This window comes from Eschrichtius robustus, chromosome 16 (genome assembly GCF_028021215.1).
Source record: "Eschrichtius robustus isolate mEscRob2 chromosome 16, mEscRob2.pri, whole genome shotgun sequence".
NCBI classification, from domain to species: domain Eukaryota; kingdom Metazoa; phylum Chordata; class Mammalia; order Artiodactyla; family Eschrichtiidae; genus Eschrichtius; species Eschrichtius robustus.
The window spans coordinates 79390760-79405207 of NC_090839.1; the positions used below are offsets into that span (position 1 = coordinate 79390760).

Below are 14448 nucleotides of genomic sequence, written 5' to 3' on the forward strand. Positions count from 1 at the left end.
TCTGGCTTTCTCACTTCCTCATCTTGGCTTTTTATGTTTGGACAGTGTTGGGGGCCCACATCAATAAGCAGCAGCAGAAGTTAAGCTGGGAGCCACACTTGCAAGAGCTACCCATCGGCTGGAGCCTCTTTGGGGAAAGAACGCTGGAATCTGCTAGCACGCCAAGAACCCCATTTATACTGATAGGCATAGACCCCCATCTCATGACTGCCCCGGCTCCAGGGGTGGGGAGGCCCAATATATTGTGTGTGTTTTCTTCTTTCAAATATAAGCTTTAAAGGGTAAATACCATGATACTCATCATTCCTCATGGCGCCTTGCGATTGCTCAATGTGTTTTAGCTCCTTCTTTTGCTCCCTCCATCCCTCCCCTTCTCTCCCTCCCTCCCTTCCTTCCTTCCTTCCTCCCTCCCTCCCTCCTTCTCTCCCTCTCTCCCTTCCTTCCTTCCAGGAAGCCTTAAAAAGCAAACCACAGGGCTTCCCTGATGGCGCAGTGGTTGAGAGTCTGCCTGCCAATGCAGGGGACACGGGTTCGAGCCCTGGTCTGGGAAGATCCCACATGCCGCGGAGCAACTAGGCCCGTGAGCCACAATTACTGAGCCTGCGCGTCTGGAGCCTGTGCTCCGCAACAAGAGAGGCCGCGATAGTGAGAGGCCCGCGCACCGCGATGAAGAGTGGCCCCCGCTTGCCGCAACTGGAGAAAGCCCTCGCATAGAAACGAAGACCCAACACAGCCATAAATAAAAATAAATAAATAAAAAAAAATTTTTTCAAAAAATAAGAAAGATATATTATAAATAAATTAAAAAAAAAAAAGCAAACCACAGAATAGGTGTCCAAATATATTTGTTGAACTGGACTGAAGTAAACCTCTGGAGTTTGGGGCCCACCACCTGTCCCTATATGTGGGTCTTGGAAACTTGCCTAAGTGAGAAAGCAGAGTAGCCGAGAGACCCAGGGATTTGTGCTTCGGGCGAGAGGAAGGGGCAGCTGATTAGGAGCTGGTGATCTGCCAGCCCAACTGCACATCTGGAGCTCAAATCAAAACAAGAGGCTGGCGTGCTGGCAATGAGTGGGGATTGGGAACCCGCTTCTGGCCCCTTGGCAGTTTCCAGACTTCGTGGACCACCTGGTTCCTTGTGCAGGCTCCGAGCTCCTCCCCGGTCCATCCCTGGGCTGCGGACACTCAGCTGTTCTCAGAGCAGCCCTTGAAAGCAAAGTGGAAGGAGGAGAGATTGCATACAAATCAGCGACAACCGATCACCGGACAGCCCAGTGGTGTGCGGGTCACCGGCTCTGCCCAGGCCTGACTTCTGCCCTTTGTGAAACAGGGATACTTTCTGAGAATAGCGGAAAAAATATCAGATGAAAGAAACATGGCTTCAGAAACCCAAGTCAAAGGGTTTGGAGTAGTGGCTTACGATGATGCTTTCTGGCCCAAACTGACCTTCCTCTGTCCTTTCAGTTTCTTCTTCTGTAGCCCCCAGAATCAGTATAAAGAACACATTTGAGAAATAACACATTCAAAGGCGTCAGCTTCGATGGCTTGGACGTGGATCAGGAATACCATCTGTGATTTTTTTTTTTTTTTTTGCCATATGAATTGAGGGGGAAAAAAATGAAAGAGAAGGAAATGGCCACCAGACAGGAGAGTGGGGAGATCTACGTGACGGGACTGCATGGATGGAGGGAGATGCACAAAGGTTGTCAGAACTCAAGCCCCATGCTTGGAGCCTGCTGCTTGAGATATGCAGAGGTATGGGTCTCTGGAACTTCCAGATTCCCCTAAAGCACTGAGACCCTAGGCTCCCCCAGGACCCTACTTGTCTTTTCTCTCCTCCCTCTCTGGCTACAGTTAATTCCTCTTCTCTGCTTTGGCCGCTGGCCTGCCACCCCCAAGCCTTCAGGTCCCCTGGGATGCTGTGGGACAGTGAGGATGCTGGCCCAGACGCTGGCCTCAGGCTCTGGCCTTTGGGAGGAACCGGTGCTGATATGAACACACAGCCCAGGCTTCCTGGATGCTGGAAGCAAGGGCCAGAGCCCGGATTTGCAGCACACGTGCTGTGCCGGGGGGCTGAGAGCCCCCCGTGGCCCTAAACCAGCACCCTCATCCCCATCACGTAAACAAGCAAACCTGCACATCCTGCCTGCTGCCTTGCGGCCCCGAAGAAAAGCAGCACTTCTCTCTTGAAAACTCCAGGGCACTTCCTGCTGTCCGTATGCTAGGGGTGCAGCCTTAGGAATAGAAGTGAGCCCAAAGCGCAGTGAACAAGTCGGAGGGTGGGGCTCCAACTCCGTCGGGGGGACGTGAGTTTGGATGTTGCGGAACACAGAGCAGGTCTTGTGGCTTCTCTGGTCCGAGGCCATTTCGGCCCATTTCCCGGAGGATGAAGGATCCCACAGGGGCCCACTGAGTACCTCAGGGGGATTTGGGCTCAAAGCCCCAGCTAACGGTAAAATGGAATATTTGCCTTCTTTGAGCTTCTACCTTCAGACCCACACAGGAGGAGAATGGCTCAGTCTGGGCAGGACCGCTCCTCAAAGCACCGCCTTGGAATACTACCCAAAGCCCCCTTGACCCCGCGGGGGACCGGCAGACCCTTGGCTCTTTTGGCTTAATAGTTACCCCGAGGATCTGATATTTAAGTTTGATGAACTCCTCCTCACCAAACAGCAGAATTTTCCATCTGTGCTCATGGACCCCGATTCTCAAAGAACCCCCGCAAACGGCAGCTGACACGTATGTCTGTGGGTTGGGTTACACCAAACAAGCCGGATCTTCTTGGCTTCCTGGGAGGGAAGAGACGTGGGGCTGTCCGCGCCCCGGGGACTTCAGCCCATTTCCTTCCAGGCTCATTTCCAGGGCAGAAGGCCTGCCGTCTTTTTGGATTTCGCTTCTCCATGAATAGAAGGGGCAGCTGCTTCCACTACGGGCTCTCTGGTCTCGAGAGATGGGAGTGGCTGCCGGCAGCAGAAAGGGGCGGACCAGGACACTCGGCCAGGTCGCCCACGGCCCTCCTCTCCATCACAGCTTTCTGCACCTACCTGACCCTTCTAATCTGGGGTCAGCAGGGGGTTAGCAAGCAGGTGTCCAACGTCAAGTTCTGTCCTGCTTTGGGGGGAGGCGAGAGCAAGGGCAGGCTGGCCGTGTCCCCACCCCACGAAGTGAACGCTCTCTGCCTTTAATAAACCAGAAGCCCTTGCCACGTCCCAGGAAGTGCCTCCTGGCCCCGGGCTCTGGAAGAATCAAAAAGCAAACAAGGCTGAGCTGGGAAGTGCTCATATGTATTTATTTCACAAAGGGGGAGATGATCACCAGTAAGATGCCACCAAATGAGACACTGTGAACCCCACACTGGGCAGGTACGGGCTTTGGTTCTGGGCAGGGCTTGGCCGGACAGCATGAGGGAGACAGACAGGAACTGGCAGGAGGGCGGCCTTCCATCTGGGGCGCCAGCCCAGCCACATCCTCCTGGCCAGCCCGCCCCCCGCAAGCTTCTCAGCATCCTTGACCTGATTTGGGCCGGCAGTAATGCGACAAGTCCAAGGCCACACCTCTACGTCTGCTCTACCGTGCACTCAGACGCACACGCCCAGACACACGCGCCACGCACGCACACACAGGCAGCCGCACACTCGCCCCCCAGGCACACACCCTCATACGCATGCACACTCGTCCATATATTAACTCTGATCTATAAGTGCACCCTAACCAGAGGGCAATCAGCAAAAAGTTATTACTCTTCAGAGGGGACTCGACTGCCTTCTTCCCTGCCAGCTGGCAGAGCACAGGGAGACACGAGAGCGTCCTCCAGGGTCCTGGCCCCCTGTGCTGTGCTGACGTCAGTCCTTAAGCTCCAGATGGGGGCTGTTTGCTGCGGTAGCCACTGTGAGGCCGGGTTCCCCGGCCCCTGGGCAGGCAGAGCAGAATGGGCCCGGCTGCAGCCTGGGGGGGCCCTCACAGCTGAGACCACCCCACGTGCTCTCTGGCTCCCTATTGACGACACGGGTGGAAGAGCTGGTCCAGGCACATAGGATCCTAGTGCCCAGGTGACCGTGGAAGCGTCAGCTCCTTCCAGGTCATCTCGGGGGTGGGGTCCAGAAGAGTCCAAGGCCACCCGCTGGAAAGGTTTGGGGGGTGGCGATCTTGGGCTGTGAACAGGCATCTGGGCAGAAGCAACCCGGGGGATACGGAGTCTCAGGGCCTCGCTGCCTCCGCAGAGGAGGGGGAGCTAGGCTGTGGCCCAGCACCACCCCCCTCCACACTGTTGAGGGCTTGGATGGAATTCAGAAGCTGCTGCTGCTGCTACGAGAGATGGGAAAAAGGAGGGGCCCCCGCCAGCCCCAGTCCTGCAAGTGGATGGGAAGACGAGCAGGAGATGTGATGTGTCACTCCTCGGTACCAGGTCCACAGCCAGGCTGCAGGATACACGGCTCCCGTGCTCCCAGAGAAGGGTCAGGGAGCTCTGCCAGGGGGCATGAGCCTCAGGCAGCTGGATGCCTGATGGAGAGGCAGTGTCTCCATCTGGGCCCCAGGCTGCCCTGGGGAAGCCCCGGGAGGCCCACTGAGCACCTGCCGACTGCTTGCTGTTTCTCTCCCAGCGTGGCTGTTCCAGAGGACGCAGACCCTGCCCCGGGGGCCAAGCTCCGAGGGCCCCAGCTCCTCCCACTACTTGATGAAGTTCTTAATCGTCCACCTCTGCCCCGTGCAGCTGCGGAGGATGAGGTCGATGCCAGCCAGGCCTCGGCTCTCCACCTCCAGGCAGCGCCCTGTGCCCTTGTTCATGACGGCGCCATTCTGGGAGCACGTGGGGGTGAGAGGGAGAAGAGACAGACAGAGAAGGAGACAGAGAGATGGAGACAGAAAGACAGAGACAGAAACAGAGAGACAGACAAACAGAGAGAGAGACAGGGACAAAGAAACAGAGAGAGACAGAGGCAAGGATGGAGAGACAGACAGAGAGATAGACAGAGACAGACAAAGATATAGAGAATGAGAGAGACAGAGAGAAACAGAGAGATAGAAACAGAGAGAGATAGATACAAAGAGACAGGGAGAGACAGAGATACAGAGACAGGGAGAGGGGTAGGGAGGGAGAGAGAGAGAGAGAGACGTAACCACCGTAGTGCCCGGCACATGGCCCCTCTTGGGGAACAATCCCACCAAAATTCTGTGCACAGGGAGTAGGGATCGTGGGGCCTTTGGGCCTTCTCTGGGAACCCTAAAGTCAGAAAATAAATAAGCTTCACCAAGTCTGAGTGGCTGAACCAGGTGAAAGCATTGGGAGGGGATGGTGTCAGGATGGGGGACTGCCCGGGATAGTCTCAATCTGACTTTCTCCATCCCTCTGGCATTTAGAAGATTCCAGAGAAATCACCCCGAACTCCCTCTCGAGATGTGTCAGAGCCCAGCCCGGCCTAGCGCTGCCGCAGGGATCCTGAAGGCTGTCTCACAGGGAAAGGCCCCAGGGATCCCACCTGAACACGCGCAGGAGTCCACGTGCCTAGCCTTAAGCTGGGAGACCTTGGGTTGCACTTTGCTGGCCGCCCTTCCCAGGGGAGTTCGCAGCATCCTCACGTGCTCTGGGCCGCCAGGCCTGTCCGCGGAGCACTTACCTGGATGAAGTTCCAGCGCTTGTACAGGCTGCCCTTGACCTTGTCACAGTCCAGGAGCTGGGGCAGACGACTCCTGGAGTTGTCCACCAGGCAGCGGGTGTCAGGGAGGAGCGTGGTGGTCCCCAGGGCTCCCAGGTGCAGGAAGCCCTCCTTGGTGTAGCGGGCCAGCTGGGGAGAGAGCAGAGCGGCAGGGCCATGGAAGGTAGCGGTGAGACCACGAGGGACACATGGGTCACCCAGGACTTTGTCCATGCTGCAGTCCCGGCCACCTTCACAGGCCTGTCACACATCCACACACACACACCCAACTCACAGGGGCACCCTGTCCAGGAAGCCCGCGGCTTGCTAAGCCTGGATACAGATTCCCTGGGCCACTCCCTGATTTCCTTCTAAGCACGTCCTCGGTCAATGTTTCAGGAGTCTGGCCTTCTGTTCAACAACGCGGGGAGCAGGAATAAGTGAAAAAGCGGGACATCTGATTTCTAAAGCTTGGCTCTGCTTCCAGCTGGCTGGGCCACCTTGAACAAGTCAATTAACCTCTCTGATCGTCCGTTTCCTCCTCATTTGTAAACAGGGGTTAATTAAATCTACCCTGCTGCAAAAGGGCCCAAAGAGTCAGTTCACTGAAGAAGAAACAGGCATATGAAAAAGCATTCAACCTCCTAGGTATTAAAATAAATCAAAAATCAAAACAATGAGACACCACGTTTTAAAAAAAGAGATTATTTGTATTTTGTCAAGGTGAGCCTAAGATGGGCCAGAGGGAGGGTAAATTACTACAACCTTTCAAAAAGGAATATCAAAATATAAACAGTGTGCTTTTAAAATGTTTCTCTCCTTTGACCCAATAAATCTACTTTTAAAAATCTCGGGAATTCCCTGGTGGTCCTGTGGTTAGGACTCCACACTTTCACTGCCGAGGGTGCAGGTTCGGTCCCTGGTCGAAGAACTAAGATCCCTTCGTAAGCCAGGAGGTGCGGCCAAAGAAAAGAAAAAAGAAAAAAAAAAAATCTATCCCAAGGAAATAATTAGAACTGTGAACAAAAGTTTATGTAGAGGGGTGGGGAGGAGGGGGAATTGGATGAGGGCAGTTAAAAGGTACAAACTTCCACTTATAATATAAATAAGTACTAGGGATGGAATGTACAGCATGATAAATATAATTAACACTGGTGTATGTTATATATGAAAGTTAAGACAGTAAATCCTAAGAGTTCTCATCACAAGAAAAAAAATTTCTTTCTGTTTAATTTTGTATCCAGGAGAGATGACGGATGTTCACTAAACTTACTGTGATGATCATTTCATGATGTATGGAAGTCAGATCATTATGCTGTACACCTTAAACTTACACAGTGCTGTATGTCAGTTATATCAATAAAACTGGAAGAAAAAAGTTTAGGTACAGGGTATTTATTGCAATGTTATTTCTAATGATGAAAAGGCAGAAACACCCTAAATGCACAACCCCGTCCTGGTACTTGCTCCGTGCTCCATGTACTGCAACAAATGCTAGGGAGCATTGGGTAGATTCCCAAAACGGCCACATCTTTCTATGCACCCTGGGCCATATGACTTTGCTGCAATTTCTATTAGGAAGTGGAATCTGTTTCCTCATCCTTGAATATTGGTTGGCTTTGTGACTTGCTTTGGCCAACAGAATGTAGCAGAAAGGGGGATGCGTCTGTTGCTGGTATACACCTTGCATATTTCCACCCTCCTGGAACCCTACTGCCACCATGGCAGTAAGTCCAGGATGGCCTGCTAAAGGATGATAGCCATGTGGTCCGAACAACCAGCCAGTCAACCACCAGACAAGTGGATGAGGTCATTGTAGATCAGGCAGCCCTCAGCCGAGCTGCTGGCTGATGGGAGAGGCGTGAATGAGTCCAACCCAAATCATCTGAGCCTGGTCCAGATCACAGAACCATCCAGATGACCCACAGACTTGTAAGCAATAATAAATAAATGCATATTGTTTTATGCTACTAAGTTTTGGGGTAGTTGTTACGCAGCAATAGCTATCTGATACACAGATGATATTGCCTGACAAATCCTTCTCACGACTAGTTGTGAGTCCATACTAGTTTGGTGCCTTGGCCTCTCCTGACTGCCCATGTTGTTTAAAACCCTGTATTCCAACTTTTGAACAAATACATTCACCTGTCTTTCACACTCCTTTGGGGCAGGGATCATGTCCAATTTATTTCATTCTTCCTAGGAGACAATCACAGAGCAAGGGCTCCGAACATGTTTGTGAATGAGCACATTACAGATGTGATGAGCATCTTCATTTACAAAATGCAGCCACAGCTATTGCTTTAAACTCCACAAACATGTTTTGAAGAGTCCTCTATGTGCCCAGGCTGGGAACAGGCACTGGGAATACAAGAATGGGGCTGTATTCCCACTGAGATGATTCCAGGGCAGGTTGGCGAGAGGCACGCACAATCTTCATGTCCATTCTCATGATCCTGTGAGGTGGCTGGAGCAGGAGTGATGATCATTATTAATATACAACGGATGCCTAATCCATTACAGAATAATATTACCAGCCAGCATGTATTGGAGGCATACTCTGACCCATTTCTAAGCATGGTACAGAGAAGAAATAATGTAATTTCTACAATAACCTGTGAGGTAGGTGCTATTACCCTTCCCATTTCAAAGAAGAGGAAACAGGCATGAAGACATCTGGTCACCTGGCCAGGTCCTGGCTTTTATCCTTGGGTCCCCAGAGACTCGATGGTTGGCAGCCTTGGCCCAGCAGCTGAGCAGCAGAGGGACCTCCTCTCAGATGATCCTGGGTTCCTGAGAGCCTGGGCATTTCTGGCCAGGAATGGAGCAGAAAAGTAGCTCTGCCCTGGGACACAAGTGCCTCATCAGGGGATAAGATGCTCTGCAGGGGCTCTCTCTTCTGGTGAAAGCTGCTCAGAAACCCTCTGTTCTGATCCCCAAAGGGAGCCTGCCGGATCCCCTCAGGAACAAGTGACAGGAGTTTATTAAATGCCCTTGAGAGAGAGATGTGGTTAACATGTGTTTTAAACCCAAATTAGTTCCAAATCAGAATAACTGTTAGAGGCAAAATGGTAAAAAATAATCAGAAGCCCTGCCCCATCCCTCCTTCGACAATGTCTCTCTGAATGTGTTTAAATTCATCAAATGCAAAGTGATGAATGACAGCAAGCTGCCTTTATGTTCAGGGGAAAGATATACACAGCTGCTTACTGAAATTATGAATCAATCTATTACCCAGCAGGCACGTGAGCAGCGCTAAGAACATTAATTAACTAAGCATATCTGTGACCCAGATGTTTAAAAAGAGTGAAGCTAAATGCCACTGGGAGTTAGAAGCTCTCCTTTCTGAGGTCTTTTAGGACATGGAAACAGTAAGATCCAGACTTCTGGGACCTGCAAAAGGCCACATATCCAGCCCCCAGCCAGGCAGACGTCAGGCGGGTAAGGCAGGTGAAGAGGGCCCTGCAGGATTTCTTTTCTGGGGGAAGGTGGTTTCTCACACTGGGAACCTGTACAAGGAGGCCACATGCGTGGGCTCTGCTGGCCTGGCCAAGAGGCCAGGGTCAGGGGAAAGGTGGTGAGTGTTGAGACCTGACATCCACCAGGTCCCCCACTTTCCCCAGTCCTGGATTGAGAGCCCATCTAGAAGTGCTCCTTCCATAAGGACCTCCGGCCGCCATCCTCTGCATGTCCAACTTGCTTTCCTGCCTCCAGGGCTTTGCTTCAGCTGTTTCCCTGCCTGGAAATGTTAGTTACTGGGCTCCTTCTAGAACTTTCTGGCTTCAACTCTCCTAGAGCTCAATCTAATTCTCTCCATTCCACAATGTCTCCTTTCATTCTTCCAGCCCCCAGTCACCTCCTCTCCAGTCTTTGTGACAACCGTGGATCCATATTCTCTGGTGCCTCCTTTCAAGGCATGGAAGAGTCCCATCTCCTCTGGACCATCCTGTGTGTCCATTCACCAGGGGATGGATGTTTGGACTGTTTCCACTTTGGGGTTATTATAAATTATGCTGTTATGAACAGTCCTGTATAAGTCTTTATGTGAACATCAATTCTCTTGTTTATACAGGTGACCCTTGAACAACACAGGTTTGAACTAGGCAGGTTCACTTACACATGGATTTTTTTCAAGAAATATGTACTACATGATTCTCCATTGGTTCAATCTGCAGATTCAGAAGCACAGATAAGAAGGGCCAATTTCTCCTATATTTCCTCCTAACATCCCAGCTAAGACTCTTCTGGGAACTGAACTGCTGCAGTAGGTTTGTAACTGGTCCTCCTCCTTCCATCCCTTCACAATTTCCATCTGGCCTTCCCAATCCTGCACATTCAAATTCTATCGTTCCCTGCCTCAACCTTCAATGGCTCCCAATGCCCACGGATTTATGAATAAACTTGTAACCATGATCTTCTACTATAGGTCCCCAACTCACCTTTTGTTTTAACTCTTTGATTCTCGGCTTAGTCTGACAGATGACTTGAAGTTTCTCAAAAAGAGCCAACAGTCTTCCCTGAATAAATTATAGCCCCACCCTACCCCTACCCCATCTCGCTTCGTTCCACAAAGCCACCCCACCATGTGATCTATTTCAGCTTACATACTTGTGTAATATTAATATGCCTTTCCCTGTTACAGATTTTTGTCATTGTTGTTTTAGTACTGCAGCATCCCACCCATTGTTATATAGCATAAGGACGAAGAAAAGTATCTCGCGAGGAGCAAAAGCTCTATAAATGTCTTTTGAATTGAATGGGATTATTCTAGATTTGGCTGCTGGGCCCATGAGAAATAAATGTCATTATCCACAACCCTAATGCATTAGGAACAAACCCTCTGAGCTCAAATACAGTTAATTCTCATTTAGGAGAAAAAAGGAATTTTCTATTAGAAATGATCTAAGAGGCATGTAAAACTATTAACCCACATTTAACAGCCTTGAGGGAAAACTCAAATATGCAGGTTATAGCCAAATAAACAAAAACCAGCCAAATAATTGTGGAATAACTCTGGAACACAGCAAAATCTATCGGATTGTCAATAAAAACATGGCTTGCAATGGCTTTCATATTAAGGGTCTTTCTTATCACTTTAAAATCAGGCCTAGTGAGGGTAGAAAACCATTGTTAAATGAAAAATGCAGTTTATCCAGCTTCTACCCAGGAGACAGAGAGATGGGTTCCGTTGATTCAAAACCGCTTTGGGGTGAATTTATTTGTTTGTTGCATGGCTGAAGCCACAAGAGTGGTTTCTGGTGACTACGTGTACATGTGTACATTTTAAAAAACAAATAGACTTTCTCCATCACTGTCTAGGGCATGCCAGAACTCAAACTGAATACAGAAAAAAAATATTTCCAACTATATCTCAGAGTGGATGCATAATGGCTCCCTGGGAGCCGGGGTGGAGAAAAGGAGCAGGAGAAATCTCTGGGTGGGGGTTGGGCAGGAATGGAAATGGAATGGAAATGTTCTGTAGTTTGATTGAGCAGGGAGTTCCACAGGTGTGTACTCCTGCCAGAACTCCTCAAATTGTACACTTTAAACAGAGGCAGTTTATTGTACCGACCTTATACTTCAATAAAGTTGATTTAAAAATCTATCTGGGAGCTTGGAAGGCATGCTATGGAACCAGATACATTTCCTGCAGAGAGAGCCAGCTCCTGGGGGGTGGGATGGTCCCCAGGACCTCTCTCCTCAATCTTCTCCCATCCACCATTATGACCCACCATGCTGGATTCAAGCACGGTATTTCCAGAAAATGCACTTGCTACTTGGAATGAATGGGGTGACGTATTTGTGCTACAAGACCGTAGGTTGATTTTCCTGCAGACGGGTCCAGGAGTGGATGGATTGGGGCAGTGTCCCTGGAGGTACGGGGATGGCAGCGTCTGGACCACACAGCTTTGTGGCGAGAGCTGGGGGCCTCTGGGGGAGGGGTCCTGAGGGTGGGGAGCACCAGAATGAGGGTCGGAAGAGCCAAGTGGGACGGGGGATGGGTGAGTAATATAGTCCTGTCCAACTTCCCAAGGATCAGGAGCAAATTCCTAAGCAGGCCTGCCAGCCTCACCCTGACTGCTAAATTGGTCAGAGGAGCAAAGACTCTGCTTTTCAATGAGACAGACGCTATTTTTCAGTAAGCAGATGCATGTCTTTCTTGTCTCTATCTGTGAAATAGGAAGGTAGGATTATATCCTGGTACGGTATGGAAATGCTGGCAAACATTTTTTTCCCCTTTTCAGCTGATCTTAGTTAAATCTGTCTCACCTTCTCATTCTGCCAATTCAAACAGCAGCCTGGCTTTGTGCTGTGTCATCAAAGGAGATAGCATATTACATGGTTAAGGACTCAGACTCTGGAGCCTGTTTCAGAAATCCAAGCTCTGCCACTAAATAATTTTATGACCCTGGGCCAGTTCCTTTGCCTTCTGGAAGTCTGTTTCCTCATCTTCAGAATGGGGATCATTTTAGGATTTATCTCATGGGGTAGTTATGGAACCAAACAAATTCGTGAGAAGAGGATGCAGTGCATAGTAAACCCTGTGTGTCTGTTACCCTTATTTCCCCAGACCTCACACACCAGTGGAGAAGTGGGGCCTTGTTCCTGCTTCACTACAGATTCCTTTTCCTCCCTCTCGGCTCCCGTGTGGGCTCACATGGCCAGCATCTCCCAGCCCTAGCTCCTTCCCAACACTCAGCCACTCCAGGCTTCCCACTGTCTCCAGAACCATCTGCCCAGGGAAGGCCGCCCCAAAGGCTTCAGCAATACTGCTGGGCAGCCCAGGACCCTCAGGCAGCTACCCAGCCCATCAAGCTCCCTTGGGCTGGGTGTGTGGGTTTCTTGGGTTGGATGCCTGACCCCCCATCCCCTACTGCTCTGCTCCTGTCCTTCCCCTCCCCTCCCCAACTTCCCTTCCCTGGTTTGGTCCAGATCCTACATGCCCTTGCCTGGAATGGGCCAGATTCCTGAAAGTGTTGGGCCTTGAATTGGACTCTTCACACTCAGCATCCCCAAAGCCATTGTGTGTTCCTCAGATGCCTGCCCTGGGGCGTTAGTGCCCATGGCCTCTCATCTTGGACTCTGCCCCTCTTGCAGTGCCTCTGCAGTGGCGGAAGGAGAGCTCAGCCTGTTTTCTGCTCCTGGCATGTTCCCTGATGAATCCAGGCAAACCATCGGCTAGAAGCCAGCCTAGATCAGCCTGGACCACCCGAAAATTCAGAGCCTTAACAGAGGAGTTAGACGTGGGCCTGGTTACGATGTCCACACGTGAGAGCGGGTGTGAAGATGCTCTGAGATGGAACCAGCCCCAGAGATTTAGGACGAGGCTTCCATCATCACTGAACACCCATTATACTCCGGGCCTTGCTCTGGGGATGTTCATTCGTTCATTGGCAGGATGTTATTTAACCCATGACAATGACCCTACAAAAGTCAGGGCACGCCCTCTTTTTTTTTTTTTTTTCCAATGAAGACACTGTATTTTTTCCCCTCGATTCTAGAAGCCAAAACTCTCACTGGCATGGTGGTTCCTTTCATGCTGCCCATCTCCACCCTCCCAGCTGAGCCCACCAGTGTATGCTGGTGCCTGTCCCAGCCTGAAGCCACCCTGGGCTCACCCCAGGGCCACCACACAGGCTTGGCCAAAGCATCCGGCCCCTTCCCCCTGCCCCAGGAGTTAATAGGCCATCTGTGTGTCCTTCATTCAACATTAAACATTTGTAGGTTGCCCACCATGTGCCACGGCCTCTTCATGTTCCACGGAGAGAACACGTCCCTGGAACTCCCTGGAAGAATGCCCTTCCCTGGAATTTGGAGGCTTCAACCTTGTAAGCTATGCTGGGTGAGCTAGAAATTGTAGGTCTTGGAGAGCAAACCTGGGCTGGTGGATCAGTTGATTTCCATGTCTCTGTTGAGGCGAATTCATAAATTCCTCTTAGGAAAAAAAAAAAAAGCCTACATTTCTGCTCCAATATCCCATAATTCGATGCAGGGGAAATTATAGTTTTACTCAAATTCAGATGACAGACATCTGCTTTCTGAGCATTAATTCTCACTGTTCTCTAGATTTTCCACTAATGTTTTAGAAACATAGCTAGTTTCTTTTTGTTTAGTCTTTTATTCCCCTTATTCTGCTTTTAAACATGCTTTCAAGTGCCGGCCCCTCGTAGCCACTTCATCTGTCTTCTCATCTTCCCTCAAAGTCAAGCTTCCAGAAAGTTCTCTCCATCATGTCTCCACCTCCTCACCTCCCTTTCTCCCCTGCACCCAATCCAGTCTGGCTTCCTCTCACCCACGGTTTTTTTGTTACCGCGTTGAACACGCAGTGCAGTCTGGCTACTGGCCCTCTGGGCAGCAGTGTTTGGCTCTGCTCTTCCTGGGTTGGTGTGACACCCACCTTTCTGGTGTCCAGTGCTCTGGCCCCATCACCCACTAAACGTGGAGCCACACTAGGGTCTGTCCTAGGACCCCTGCCCTGCTGTCCCCTGGGACACACCTGGAGCCCCACCGGCCTCTGCAGCTCTGCCCTCAGCACTGAGTTGGAATGTTCAGCTGCCTGGGGAGGACACCACGTTGGGATTTCCAAAGCTCCACCCCCAAACTCACATGGCCCACAACAGAACTCAGCATCCTGGGACCCCAACCTCAGCAAAAGGCACCACGCTCTACTCAACCAGCCAGGGACTTGAGTGTCGCCTTCATCTCCTTATCCCTTTCCTCAACCTCTCAACTATCAACTCCAGTCAACCTGACCTCCTGAACAGCTTTATAAAACTTGAAATAGTTTTAGTTGAAATAGTTTTAGTCTTACAAA

The 14448-nt window shown here is 50.7% G+C and overlaps 1 protein-coding gene across 1 annotated transcript in view; it reads right to left on the bottom strand.

Moving 5' to 3' along the window:
* Positions 1–4668: 4668 nt before the first annotated feature.
* The window catches only part of GALNT17 (polypeptide N-acetylgalactosaminyltransferase 17), a 447372-nt gene continuing 437592 nt past the window's right edge, over positions 4669–14448 (bottom strand). The window contains exons 10-11 of the mRNA XM_068523846.1: positions 5616–5783; positions 4669–4797 (exon numbers count right to left, since the gene is read on the bottom strand). Coding sequence (XP_068379947.1) covers positions 4669–4797; positions 5616–5783 — 297 coding nt within the window. The remainder of the gene's footprint in view (positions 4798–5615; positions 5784–14448) is intronic.